Source organism: Myodes glareolus, chromosome 4 (genome assembly GCF_982192425.1).
Source record: "Myodes glareolus chromosome 4, mMyoGla1.1, whole genome shotgun sequence".
Lineage (NCBI taxonomy): Eukaryota > Metazoa > Chordata > Mammalia > Rodentia > Cricetidae > Myodes > Myodes glareolus.
Genome location: NC_142029.1, coordinates 115,578,989 through 115,593,557, shown reverse-complemented (window position 1 = coordinate 115,593,557; position 14,569 = coordinate 115,578,989). Strand labels below are relative to the sequence as shown.

Below are 14,569 nucleotides of genomic sequence, written 5' to 3'. Positions count from 1 at the left end.
CCCCACCCCACCTGAATGACAGTTAAGTGTGCATGCACTTCCCTATAATGACATGGATAGATGTCTAATCACTGCCCAGAGACCGTTGCCTAGACTGCATTACTCCTCAGAACCACATTTCAAGTGTGTGTTCTCTGGGTTACGCCTCTTGTTTATATTCTCACCTGTGGTCTCTAGCTAGAGAGACCATTCCTGTTTCATGGTGCCTGTGTCAGGAGAACCCTGCACTAAGACCCCGGAACACTGTGAAGCCTTCTTATCAAGGGACCCTTTGCATCCACAGTTATCCAAAGCACCATCCCACTAGCAGAGGTTCTAGTTACAGTAGCAGATAAGTGGGTGAGGAGGGCCGGCTCTCTATGCCATTGGTAGCCTCATTTAGGCAGCTCTTCTGTCTCAGGGATAAGGTTGTGGAACTCCTTCAAGAAAACAAAAACGAAAATAATATCTTGCAATGCAGACCTGCTTTTGTGTGTTTATACAACTAAGATAAGCTATGTTGGAGGCTCTACCAAGCAAGAAGGTATTCCAAAGAGATGTGTGTGGTCTTTACCGTGAGAAAACAGGAATTTTTAGTTTTCTTTGTTAACATATTTTATGTTTCTCACCTAGTCGGGTAATCTCCTCAATAGAAAAATAAAAGCATCAATTTTTCAATATATGCTGCCTAAACATAAAATTATTTTGTGCAAATTATCTAATTCTTAAAATAATGCTGTAACACATATATTGCTAATTCCATTTTTTACCAGTTTTGACTGAATAAAAAAATGGAACTCAGGGAGGTTAAGAAACATGTTCAAAATTATGCAAGTAGGATTTGAACTGTAGTCTGTCTGATTTAGAAGCCAATGATCTCTGTCTGTCATATCACAACACATGGGAAAGTCATGCTGAAAAAAACACATGTTGTTTTGTAAGACCCATAGATGAATAATTGCATGAGATATTTCTGGATGGATTGAAAATATTTTGAATGAATTGAATGAATTTATTCAGCTCCCCTAAGGGTGTTGAGGATGAGTGTTCTTGCCTATTGTTGAGAAACCACATATAGAGTATAGGGGTGGAGCAATGGCAGGCACAGTAGGCTGAAGTGACAAGAGTTCAGTGTCACTGGCATGCTGGTTAATTTCATTGCTAATTTGACACAACCAGAATCACCCGGGAAGAGAGTCTCAATAAGGGATTATCAAGATTGAGTTGGCCTATGGACATGTTGATGGGGGGATTCTCCTGGTTGATAACTGATGTGGAAAGATCAAACCATTTATGGGCTGCACTATTCCTTAGGCAGGGATTCCTATTATAGAAGTATAATAGAAAGGAATGTACCTGAGAGAAAGCAATCAAGGGACTACACATTTATTTTTCTCTGGTCTTAATTTGTGGATATGATGTTTCAAGTTCCTGCTTTGACCTCTCCTGTACAGCAGAAATGCAAGTCCAAATGTACTTTCTTCTTTAAGTCTGGTATTGTGTTACAACCACTGAAATGATACTGGATTCAGAATTGTTGGGGAGCTGTAGACCCTGCCTAACATAGTTTCTTTAGTCATTTGGAACTTAGGCTCACTGGAGAGGCACCTAAGCCACCAACCTTCTTGGTGGGCACATGAGTTTATTACTTTTTTGTTTAAAAACAATTCTATATTGCCTTTCTAGTTCACAAGGCTATTTGTCAACTTCGCATGCTGTTGGGCTTGTCCCTGAATGGTCTGTCACCATTCTGAAAAACTGTTTCTCTTACTGTTGAAGAGCATATCTGCCTTGGAGGATGAGTTTGAAGGATGTGATCTATTGGGGAGAGATGTGGAAATGAGGGGGCTTATGGAATAACCCAGAAAATGACCCATATACCCCTTAAAGATGAAATTCTATGTTTCTGAGCAATTGAGTCAGATCTGAGTATGTGTGTGCATGCTTCAGTGTAAGACTGTGATCAGTATTAATTTCAGTGAAGAAACACTGTAGTATTTACAGCTATATACAGCCGTCCATGTATATATATGGGTGGATATTGCATTTGTAACTGTATCTGTTGTTAAGATTCAGATTTTTGCTATTTCATGCACAAAATATTTTATTATTTCTGATAGAAAGGTTATACTATCATGGTTTTCAGTCTAAATATCATCATCAAAAACCACTTTCAGACCTATTATAAATAATATTCAACTGATAATTTTGTACAGAGTTTAATATTAAAATCTGATGATGTGATCCAAAAGTTAGATATTGAGGTACATCATATATATTTCTAAACAAAGTTGTTTCTCAGGGTGAGTAGAGGTTCCCACTTCCAGATCTTCTATAAACCCGGGCAAGATGCCTGCGGAATGTATCTTTTGTAGCATGCTGTCTCTCTCCATGGATTATTTCCTATTTAATTTGCTGCCCCAGCATTTTATTCTTCTTTTGTTTTATTTTTTAACAGAAAATTACCCTATTTAGTCTTAGAATTCCAGGCTTTTGTCATCTGCCAATGAAGTTTATTGCAACGGCACGACCAGGATCCTCCATCTGGCACTGGATGCTACAGGGCTGTTTTCACATGAATTACTTTTATCTAAATTCAGGGTATTAAAGCTTTTTCTAATCATTTCTTCCCTATGCCTTGCAGATTTGGAATTGAGTTTGACCACTGCTTTACCCACCACCAGAAAGCACTCACTCTAAAAAATAGACACAGTATGATCAAAATATCTTCCACATGACCTAGCTATACGGCCCTGAGTAATTAATGAAAGGGTGTTTCTAAGTTGAGGTATCTCAGAGGGAATTGCACAGAACTGATGACTGCCATACTATTCATGATAGATAAATTATGAAATCAGCCTAGGTATTCAACTGAAAAAGAATGGATAAGGAAAGAATACAGAATGGAATTATCTTTTCTATATGTCATTTGCAGGCAAATGAATTCCATTGGAAAGAATTGTGTTAGGCAAGTTTAGTCAATTGCAGAAGAATAGCTACTATATCTATAATCCCACTTGTAATTCACAGATTCTGAAAAGTTTTTGTACCCCATAAACCTCTCCACTGACACAATAATCCAAATCAAACCAAATTAGAAAAAGCCTAGGTTTAATGGATACCAGCACTCCAAGGTGGCCCTCCAGCCCCCCAGAGAGGAGCCCCAGGAAGGAAGACAGGAAAGCCCCAAGTTTGTTCTCTGGGAGGCAGTTTAAATTCCCTGTAGGAGTGGTCTTGAGCACCCCTGGGGGGCTTCATTGTTTGACAGGCTTTCTCGGAGGTGGAGTCTGGACTGCGGCAACTCCCAGGGGAGGGGCTTGGGATGGAACTTTTACCCAAACATTCCAGACTCTTTTGAGTATATGGATGTCAGGAGCTGGGGTGATGCTTCCACCCAAACAAATGCCTCTATAGAGAAATATAAAACGATGCATGTATATATGAGAATAAACTAGAAGTAACATCATCTAGGACAGTGGTCTTCAATCAGTGGGTCTCAACTCCTTTGGGAGTTAAATGACCATTTCACAGTGGTTACATATTAGATATCCTGCATACCAGATGTCTACATTACATTTCAAAACAAAAGCAAAATTACAGTTATGCAGTAGCAATGAAATAATTGTATGGTTGGAGGTAACAGCATGAGAAACCATGTTAAGGGTCTCAGCACTAGAAATGCTGAGAAGAACTGGCCTAAGGGGAAGAACTGGCCTAAGGGGATAGAGAGGACCCGTAAGAAAAGGATGGGTGAGCGAATAGAGGGTGGCGGTAAGACGGAAAGACGCCCAATCTGTAATACAAACATCTATCCAAGCTTCAAAAGCCACATCTGTGAAAAGGCCATCAAGAAAACAAAAATGGTTATCAGAGGATTCTTGATGCCCCATTCATGAACCACCCATGCAGTAACAGTTTTCGAGATGTGTTTATGTCTAAAGAAGGAACAGATACTAACCTTATAGCCCATGACTTCAGACTCATTGGCTAAAGGTCTGACAGGCTCCCAGTCTAGGGAAACCTGAGACCCCTGCTGCTCCCACCTGAGGTTGCCAGGAGGCTCGCTTGGGGCTGCAAGATAAAAAGGGAAGTGAACTGACAAGCCCAAAAATCATTTCTTCATTTCAGTCCTGAGAATTTCTGTGCGGTGTCTGATAGGTGGCTGGTGCCACATGCTTCCCTCCAGCTGGAGTCGGATGAGGAGGGCTTTGCTCCAGGAGGGTCATTTTAATAGCTACTCCACTGAGCTTTTGAACTTGAATCCTTTTATCTCCCTTCTGCGTCAAAATCACTTAGCCTTGTTTCACAGGATGATAACCTTTACAAACTGTGAATGCAAAATTTTTTTTAGCTGGTTTTGGAATTGAGATCGGAGCACTGAAGCGAGACTCCCTTTCGGCTCTGCTTGTTATGCACCTTGTGTGCTTCTGATCATGTGTTTTTCAGAAGCCTGCAAAGATGTTCAGTTTTTTTCGGAAACACACAAAAGCTCAGGTCACTTACGGTGTCTCTTAGTGGTGGCACTCACTTCCCCGCTGGGTGGCCCATATCCTGCTCCATTGTAAGCCCTGACTGTGAGGTGATAGAGGGTATCTCCTTCCAATCCTGTCAACATGACGAATGATTCATTCCCTCTGGTTCTCACTGTTTCTGCAGAGTCTTCTGGCTCCATATCTTTCCAGTAACCAATCTGTCAATACATTATCACAAGATAAATTAATTTTAAACTTTCCCTGGGATTGTGGTTGCCTGACATGCTCCTCCCCTTTCCCTGTTCCTTCCTTATCCCTCTGTCCTGACTGCTGTGGGGTTGAAGCCAAATAGCTTTTTCCAGATTCTCTCTTATCTAAGCTTGCTGGTCTAAGGGGTGGACAATGAGGAGTGAGTCTGGAATCTTCGGATTTCCTCCAGCATGTCTCAGGAGGCTGTGGCATAGGAACCCACTAAAGCTCTAATCTCAATAGGGAGCCTGCGTATCACCGTGATGTCTCGGGGACCTGAGGCAGCCTAGATGCTGGCTAAGGGAACAAGCACAACAAGGGGAAAAAGACAGTTACAAAATGCAACTTTTTCTTTTCCTTGTCTTCTTTTTGTGTGCATGTGTATGGCATGTATACCTCTGTGCATGTGTGTTTGCATGTGTGAGGAGGCCCAAGGTTAGTTTTAGGAATCTTTCTTGATCCCTCTTCACTTTATTATTTGAGGCAAGGTTTCTCAATCAAATCTTGAGGTGATCAACAAACTTGTCTTGCTAGCCAGATGACTTTGGGAATTTGCTGTCTCTGCCTTGGGAAGCTTGAGTTACTGGTGGCCACCACGTTCACCCAACATTCACACTGTCTCTGGGGTTCCAAGCTCTGGTCTTCTTGCTGGTGTGGCAAGCACTTTGACTATGGAGCCGTCACCTTAGTCCATCCATGCTGGCCTTGTATTGTTTTGAACATATTTATAAATATGAACAGGCATTGCCTTCTCGTCATATCTAATATAGTAGTCTGTCTATTCATTAGAAGTAGAACAAACTTTTCATGCTGAAGTTGACTGATGAGGAGTCCTCTGGTTTTCCTCTTTGGAGACAGAATGCAAGAGGTATTTTTTTTTTCCTGTTGTGGTCAAAGTACCTGATGAGAAGAAACTTAAGTAGAAGAGGGTTTGCCTAGGTTTAGAAACTTAGAGTTCAACAGGGTATGGTCCAGTGTGGCAGGGCAGGTGGGCCAGAATCTAGTCTCATTGTCTCAGTAAAAAAGTAGGGAGAAAAAGAAAGTAAGGTAGAGCTATAAAACCTCAAGACCCTTCTCTCAGTGACCTGTTTCCTCCAGTGCGGCTCCACCTCCCAAAGGTCTCACAAACTTCCTAAGCAATGCTGGAAACAGAGTGATCACACATTGAGACTATGGGAAAAATTTCATATTCAAACTTCAGAGGCAAATGATGCCAGTTTTATTGGGAAAAGTGATGTTTGCCCTAGGACATCATGTACCATCCTTGTGACGTTGAGGCTTTTGGTGACTTTGCTGCACGGGTCTGTATAGATGCAGAGAAAGCAGGTGGACCTCATGTGTTCTCGGTGTCCATCCTCGACTGTTGGTCTCCACTTTGCTCTTGGAGAACTGACCTTTGTATTTCTCAAGCTCTCTGTAAATTTGGGCTCTGGCCAGGGTTTTGGTTTGGCAGGGAGGCAGGTGCGTGTGGTATGAAGCTACATGTAAGCAGAAGCCTTGCCACGTCAGCATGTTTGCTGGCAAACAAAGACATGGAGGCATGTTCTGTCCTTTCTCCCTCCAGCAGCATGAACACACGCTTTGTTCACCAAGCCTAGTCCCTGGCTTGGTGAGGTTCAAGAATTAGGTTCGTTGCTCCTCATATTTTGCTCTTTCAAATCAGAGCAGACTAGGTGGGATCCTGTACCTGACATTAATCACAAGGTGTTTGAGATAAGGACGGCTTTCTTTCTGCCACCCTGCAGTAATCTCAGTGGCTCCCTAGTCACGACAAGGGCATTAACTTCTGGCCTTGATGGCTCCCTGCTTTTAAAATCATCAGCCTTGTCTTTTGTGTTACTAGAGTCTGATCTTGAGAGTCATTCTTGAACAATCTCCTGCAACAGCTGCCTCACTTTTGCTAACTGCCGTCATACACTACCCCTTCCTTAAAAGACAGTTATCAGTTCTTCACAAGTGAGCCCCAGCTGACACATTTGTAGAGACCTCTAATTTATATATAAAAGAGGGCTAGTAAAATGTTAAATCTTTGCCGCCAGTATCCCCAAAGAACTGGAGGAGCATACAGTCACATGAGCAAAATTTCGAAAAGTAGTTTTCCAAAATAGGAAGCCCTAGTTCTGCCTTTCACAAGCTGCTGGCCCCGTTATCTCGGATTCCAAAGCCCAGGTTGTCTTGCTTGGACTCTGAGACTATTTTGAACAGAAGAAAAATCCCAAGTTATTTTCAAGCTAAGAAGTTGGTTGACAAGTTACTGGCTGAACAAACACTCCTTTATCATTTCTGGTGATGCATCTAATTTCCTGAATTCTGCCTCAATGTCTTTTAACCAGTTACATTTTTTAAAAATATAATTAAGTATATTTTGATATAGCTAATTGATTAAATTAAGCAAATTCCAGGTTTCTGAAAAATTACACATTTGGATTTCTGAAGATTGAATGATCAATATTCTGAGAAACCACTATAAATTTAAACATCTCAAATAAAATAACAAATGTGTGTGTTGAGAAACTGATGAAGAGAAAATTTCTATCCACCTGAGCTCCAGCCCAGAGAGGGATCTAAACATACATTTTTAATACATATATAATAAGTCATTAAAAGATCAAAGAGTTGTAATTAGTAGTGAACTTGTAATTCTTTACTTTTGAGAAGTAGGAGAGAACAAAATTCTGGTATTAAATATACTATTTCTTCAGTGATTGTTGAGTTTGGGTTGGGGCTGCAAAGTATCAGCAAGGCACACACATGCCATGAGGCTGAGCGCTTACACGTTTTATTTCTGCTGTCAGATATGGATTCCATACACTCACACAGTTTGAGTTCCACATGTGAAATTGTTATAATAAAGTTAAAAACATCAGGAGAGATGAGTATATAGAATGCTAAATATGAGCAAAGTACAATGATATACTTGGATGTTTTGTATATTAGGAAAAACATAATCTAGTATCAGCATCATGTACAGCCCATTGCTTCATTACCTCACAGAATTCTGTGTTTTCTTCCTATGTTTATGCATGTATGTCTATGCCTGCCATTTCATGTCCTACTTTCATTCCATGATATTGTTGTACATAAATGTTCCCATTTAAAGATATATCATATGTGACGTATACAACATAACCGACATCTTATTATTAAACATTTGAGTAGTTTACACCTGTCATTTTGACTCTATTTAATTAATTTATTATCTTTTCTTGTGTGTGTGTGTGTGTGTGTGTGTGTGTGTGTGTGTGTGTGTGTGTGTAAGCCCTAGGTTGATTGGGCATCATGCTCTATTGCTTCTCCGCCTTATTCATTAAGGCAGGCTCTGTCACTCAGACCTCGATTTCAGTGATCTTGCCAGTCTCTCGCCTGCTTTGTCTGTGGATCCTAGCTCGGCCTTTCAGAGGTGGTTACTGGCAGTTGCCATGCCCATCTGGCACATGCTTGGTTCTGGGATTTGATTGCCAGTCGCTTTGCTTGTGTGGGAAGTGCTCTGAACATTGGGGGACTTTTGCTTCTGATTGAAGTTTCCCTGTGGCTAACTCACAGCCAGTGCTTTTGGCATGCCATCTTAATTTTCTAGGACAGATCTCAGAAATGAGATTGTGGGCTTGAAAGTTAGGGCAAAAGTTAAGTCTTCTAATATAAAAATGCCCCATCAGTTTTCAAAGAGTTTGTACTATTTTTGTTTCCAACAGAATTGCATAAATAAAAGAAAATTTCCATGTAGTTACAAGCTCTCGGCAGACCATGGCATTGAAGCCAGTTGTATTTAAACCTTACTTTGGGTACATGTAAGCTGCATGCGGGGCAGTTTCCTTTGGCAGAGAGTGGTTGTAAGCCTCTTCAGAGGGGTCTCTCTCAGCACTTTCCTGGCTTCAGCTCCCTGGCTGAGGGCTTTCTGTCCCCTGCTGTCAAATACTTTAGAGTGTTTGCTACTTGAAATCCATGCTATCTTCTTGGTCTTTAATGTTTATTTTGATCTTTTCTATTTTCTCATGTTAAAATATGAATTTTTATTTAGAACATAACTAGCAAACAGCTTTATTAGTGTCTGACAAGAAATATTGGCTTTTGTTGCTGTTGTTCAGTGTATGAGATTTTTGTCAACCTTTTTTGGGGATATCTTTTGTCGCAAATATTCTACCTTCTCTGAAGCTACCTGTGTTCATGAATCCAAATTCTTTGGTCCTTCACATCTGCCATTTTCTCTCTACTTTTAAAGCACAATTTTCTGCACACTTACTGTGCATTGTGAGTTTATTTCTTAGGGTTTTACTTTGAAGTTTCTATATAAATATTTAGCAGTATTGGGGTTGGAAAACTGGTCCAGTGGTTAAGAGTGCTGGTTGCATTCCAGAGAAGCCAACTTCAGTTCCCAGCACCTACATGACAGGTACAACCATTTTCCTTCTGGTTCTCGGGAATCTAATGCTCTCTTTTAGCTTCCCTGTGCACCAGTCACACTTGTGGTAACAGACATACATGCAGCCTCAATAGTCACACACATAAAATAATTTAAAAAATTCTAGGACTATTAACTCTGCATCTCATTGTTCTTATTGAATATTTCATTTTGGTGATATGAGTCTGGCTTTTGATTGTGCTTTCTTCATATCCTGAGATATTTTTGAGTAGAGAAAAGATTGTTCTTGCTTACTTCCTGAAAACATAGAACCATGTGCCCACCACAGCTTCTCTTCTGGGTGGGAGATTATCATATAACTACCATCTTTCTTTTCTTTCTTTTTTAATTTTCTTTTTTTCTTCCCTCTTTTACATTCCAACCACAGCTCTTCCTCCTACCCCATCCACCATCTTTCTGTGTTCTGCATCTGTCTACTCTCAGCCGCTCTAGCCCATCTTATCTGTCATCTACCATCTCTCTTTCTTACTGTCTTCTACTCTATTTCTAACTACTATCAGCCTATCTATCACTTATCAAATAAATGTCTTATCTCATGTCTATTATACATTTATCATCTATATATTCATAGTCTGTCAATTGTATATATTGTCTGACATCTGTTGATCTATTTATCCATCATCTACCTTTATCACGTATTAAATGGAACTTCTTATGCCAAACAGTGAGTGCTGAAAACATACAAAAGTAACATTAAAAAGACAGAATAGTTTATATTTAGGGATAAGTATGCATATACACATACATACATGCATGCATGCAATAAAAATTACTGCAAAAACACCATACATTTGAAGGAGAGCAGGGAAGGGTATGTGGGAGTTTAAGGGAGAAAAGGAAGGTAGAAATGCTGTAATTATATTATAATCTCAAGATAAAATAAACCTTTTTATGTAAAATAAATATTTTTAAATTAAAAAGAGCCTCACTAGTTCACTTATTATTATCATTCTTTTTAGGCTTTACCACTCTGTACAATTACCTTTGCATCTTACCCAAGTGACTTGAAAGCGCTAAAGTGTTCTAAGAGGATATGAAGGCTTATTTAAGTGGGGACACTGAATCTCTGAATTACACCTTTTAGACAGTGGACTGTACCATGCAGGTCAATGCCCGATGACTGACAGCCAGCTCAGGCCCACTCCTATCTCCCCTGCAACAAAGAGAAATCTCCTCGGGCCTGAGATGAGAGGCAGAGCTTCGTGCCTGGGTGCAGTTTGTTTCAGCGAAGCAAAGATAAAGGAGAGGGAGGCCAGAGGCTATTACATTGCTTGCTTGAACCTAGAAAATAGGATTTTGAGGCTGGGTCATTGCACAAAGATGAAAGGAAAGGAAAACATAGAAAGCTCTGTAATAATTTTACTTCATGCCACTTCCTGGGATGACAATGAGGTTGTCTTTGTCTGCATGGCTGTGTCCTTAAGGAGAATTAGGAAAAGCTGCATTTCTAGAATTCCAGAGGATCCGCTGGCATTGCTAAATGCAACAGTCACAATGAATGGAAACCACGGCTAGGAGGCAGGCGTTCTGCTGCTGATCTGCAGTGGCATTAGAACACCAACCTTTTCTTCACCAGTGCTGGAATTGCCGCCAACAATTGCATAATTCCGGGGCTTATGCAGCATCCAACCTCGGCCTGTCCTCTGTCAAGGGCTGTAAAGTCCTGGACCAGCGGGACATAGTTCCCAGAGAAGATGCATTTGTTTGACTTGTCTCCAGCTTTGGACTCTCCTGATTTTAGCAAACCTGCTCTGGATACTCGATACTCTGAGATGGGTGGGTAGGCAGTGTGACTACATTACAGGCATATCAGTTGCTCTGTGCTCACAGGTAATTTTATCATAAAGGATACAATTTAATGAATCAAATAAGATAAGTAAACAATGGTTAGTTAAAGTTTGAATATTTATGAGGCAGTGGAATAGTGATTAGTGTCTGTGAAGGTGCGAAGGGTCAGGACTATCAATGGCGTCACTTGCGGAATCATCGCTATTTATTTCTCTGAGATGCGTTGTTTTCACTATCTTAGAACAGTGAAAGATTGGCTGCACAGAGTTAAACTTGTTCTTGATCTGTGTATTTTACTTCAGACATCAGTTTTCTTGCATTCTTTACCATCTTTACTGAATTTTATTTAGAATATCCTTTTCTCTTGTTTTCATTGCATTTACTTACATTGTGTGTATTCGTGCTGTGGTCTACATTGAGAGGTCAGAAAACAACTCAAAGGAGTCTATTTTCCACTTCCACCACGTGAATTCTGGCAAACTGAAACCATCCAGTTTGATGGCAGATACTCTTACCTGTTGAGTACCTCTGGCACTCTTACTGATTTTTTTTTAAATTTTATTTTTATTTTTTGTTAATTGGTGTTTTGCCATGGGTGTTGGGTTCCCTGCAACTGAAGTTACAGACAGTTGTGAGCTGCTGTGTGGGTGCTGGGAACTGAATCCGAGACCTCTGTAAGAGCAGTCAGTGCCCTTCACTGCTGAGCCATCTCTCCAGTCCCTCCTTACTAGATTTCTTTTAAAAAAGAATACAGAGAATAGAACAAATGCTGGGTGTATTTAATTATCATTACTACTATGCCTAAATATACTTTATGAGATGAATCACACAGCCACATGTCTTTTAATATATTTTAATGAAATGAAAGAAAATAAGTTTTGGACCAAATGTTAATGTTTTAGCTAGAAAAATGATTATCTTGAAAGAATTGTGCAATTAATACTGCATGATATACCTAGTATATTATAATCAGAATGCAGTCTTTGACTTTCATTTGTTAGTCAAAGATCAAAAGTGAGAATCAGCAATACTGAGGTTTATGAGAAAGATTCTTTTATATCAAATAAATTAGAAAGAAGAACTATGAATGACAGGTATGGTATTTAATGGCTTAAAAACAAACATAAAGAAAATGAATAATCAAAGCTAACTCCTTGTAAAGTTTTAGAGTTTTTGAAGTGTATCAGTTTGAATTTAACAAAAGTGTGCAGAAGGAAGGAGTGAGGGAGGAAGCAGGGGTTGCCGGTTGTTGGTGCACAGCAAATGACATTGCAGAGCTGAGGGACAGAATGGAGACACCCACGTGAGGAGCATGGTCATACAAACGCTAGCCCATATGGGAACTCAAATTACTCACAAACATGCTAGAGTAGTCCAGGCCATGTAGAAGGTTTCCTTGAGAAGTTGGATCTGCAGTGGGTCTGGCTTGTGAGTTTGGTTGTTTGGTTTGAGGCTCTCGCTACTCTAGTCCCACTGGCCGTGGTAAGGAAGATTTGGGCTGCCTTAGTAGCTGGAGGCATGCAAGGGAGGGGTGCCGTAGAAAAAGCACTGGGAGCAGAATGGATTTTCAGGAAGTGAAGGAAACATAAAAATGATAAGACTCCCAAAGGTGCATTAAACTCTGCTGACATCTCGGGCTGATGTGTAAACCATACTTGTGCAGGGAGGAGTACAGGGGCCCTGGGAAAACAGGAAGGCAGAGACCACATCAGGTGTGAGAAAGCCAATCAGGTTTATCTCTTGTTCTTCCTGATGTTTGACTTTACAAAACTTAAAGCCCTCTGCTCAGGTAGAGAAACTATCATGATGAAATGGAAGTTCACAGAGTGGGAGAGAATCTTTGCTAGCTTTACATCTGACAGAGGATTAAGATGGGTCAAAGAAATAAATTATCCTTTCTGGGACCTGAACAGAGAGAAGGAGGAGGAAGTGCAAGAGGAAGAGAAGAAGAGGAGGAGAAAGAGGAGAAGGAGGAGGAGTAGGAGGAGGAGGAGGAGGAAGAGGAGGATAAAGGATAAGAATTATCTCAAAAGAAAAATAGTTACTGTCCCTAGTAAATCAAAACAACTTTGAGTTTCATCTTACTCAGTTTAGAATGTCAAAGATAAATAAAACAACCGATGACACAAACATTAGAAGGATTTGTTGTAAGGCGAAGGGAACCTTCACTCACTGTTGGTGGGACTGTAAACTGGCACAGTCACTCTGGAAATCAGTGTGGAGAATTCTCAAAAGGCTAAAAATAAATCTGTCATGACCCAGTTATACCACTCTTTGACATATACCCCAAAGAATCTACATCCCCCTCCACAGATCCTTGCTCTGCTTGTTTGTTGTTGCTCCATTCACAATTGCTATGAAATGGAAACAACCTAAATGCCCTTTAACAGGCAAATGGATAGTGACAATATGGTACAAGTACACTACAGAAAGTGCGTACACTCTTCAACTTGGAGGTCCTCAGGAAGCAGAAAGCTAACATTCTAAAAAATTTTGTATTTAAAGATTGCCTTTGTCTAGAATTGTAAAAGATTTATTTATCTGTGTGTTTGTGCACACATATGTGAGCAGGTGCATGCATGGAGGCCAGAGAGAATGCTGGGTAGTCTCAGTTGTCTCTCTCCACTCACCCCTTTAAGACAGGGTCTCCTCTTGAATTTTGGCCTCAGGTTGTCTTGGCTTGAATAGAAGCCAGAAAGCTCCCACAACCTTCCTATTTCTGCCCTCCTTGGACCAAAAGGATTACCGCATGTAAGAGGTGCCTTACTTGTTACATGGGTGTTGGGATCTGAATTCTAAAGATGATACAAGTACTCTACCTCCTGTTTTACATGATGAAACAAATTATGTTTGTCTGACTGCTGAGATTTGCTTTGAAATGACAGGATTAAGAAGAATTAGTCATAAAATGGATTATTCCCCAGTTGACAACTGTTTATGGTGAGTGTCTAGAGCATAGAATTGAAAAATACTATTTGTATCACACATGTTTGAGAATTTAAAGTCTTTTCATAATACAAAATTAAATATTAACTTAAAACAAAGATAACATTTATCTATAGCATAAAAATAAGATAATGATAGGTCTGGGGATGTGGCTCAATTGGGGAGCTGCTTGCCTAGTGTCCCCAGTGTCACAAACTGGGTTTGATAGCATAAGCCTGTGATCCCTGAGCTCAGAGGGTGTAACCAAGAGGATCAGAAGTTCAAAGTCATTCTTGACTACAAGGCAAGTTGAAGGCTAGCTTGGGATACATAAGATTTTGACTCAAAACCAGGCAAATAAATACATTATGATAAATCTTAGAAGAGATCTGAAAAATCCCTTGGTACTTTTTAGACAAGTATATCAGGCAAATAATTGAATAGTATTTGAATTGTTTTAAAAAATCACTTGGGGTAAAAACTTTCCTCCATGTAGCACAGGTGAAACAAAACCCACAGAGAACTGACATTCACTCTTGGTTCCTTTTAAAAAGAATTCTGTGGAATTGTCTATCAGTAGGACCAGGAATTATCAGGTAAAGTAAACCTGAAATATTACTTCAAGTTTTTCTTTGGTCTACTGATTTTTGTAAAACAAACAAACCAACAAACAGAGCACCAGTTGTGATTGCTTCACAATCTATGAAAATATTCAAAGAAGAAAACCTAACAATAG

General features: G+C 40.0%; 1 protein-coding gene across 1 annotated transcript in view; it reads right to left on the bottom strand.

The window, feature by feature from the left end:
- Positions 1 to 14,569, bottom strand: part of Cntn5 (contactin 5) — a 1,188,481-nt gene that overhangs the window by 17,508 nt on the left and 1,156,404 nt on the right. Inside the window, exons 22-23 of the mRNA XM_087905876.1 lie at positions 4,483 to 4,669; positions 3,938 to 4,050 (exon numbers count right to left, since the gene is read on the bottom strand). Of these exons, the coding sequence (XP_087762002.1) occupies positions 3,938 to 4,050; positions 4,483 to 4,669 (300 nt within the window). The remainder of the gene's footprint in view (positions 1 to 3,937; positions 4,051 to 4,482; positions 4,670 to 14,569) is intronic.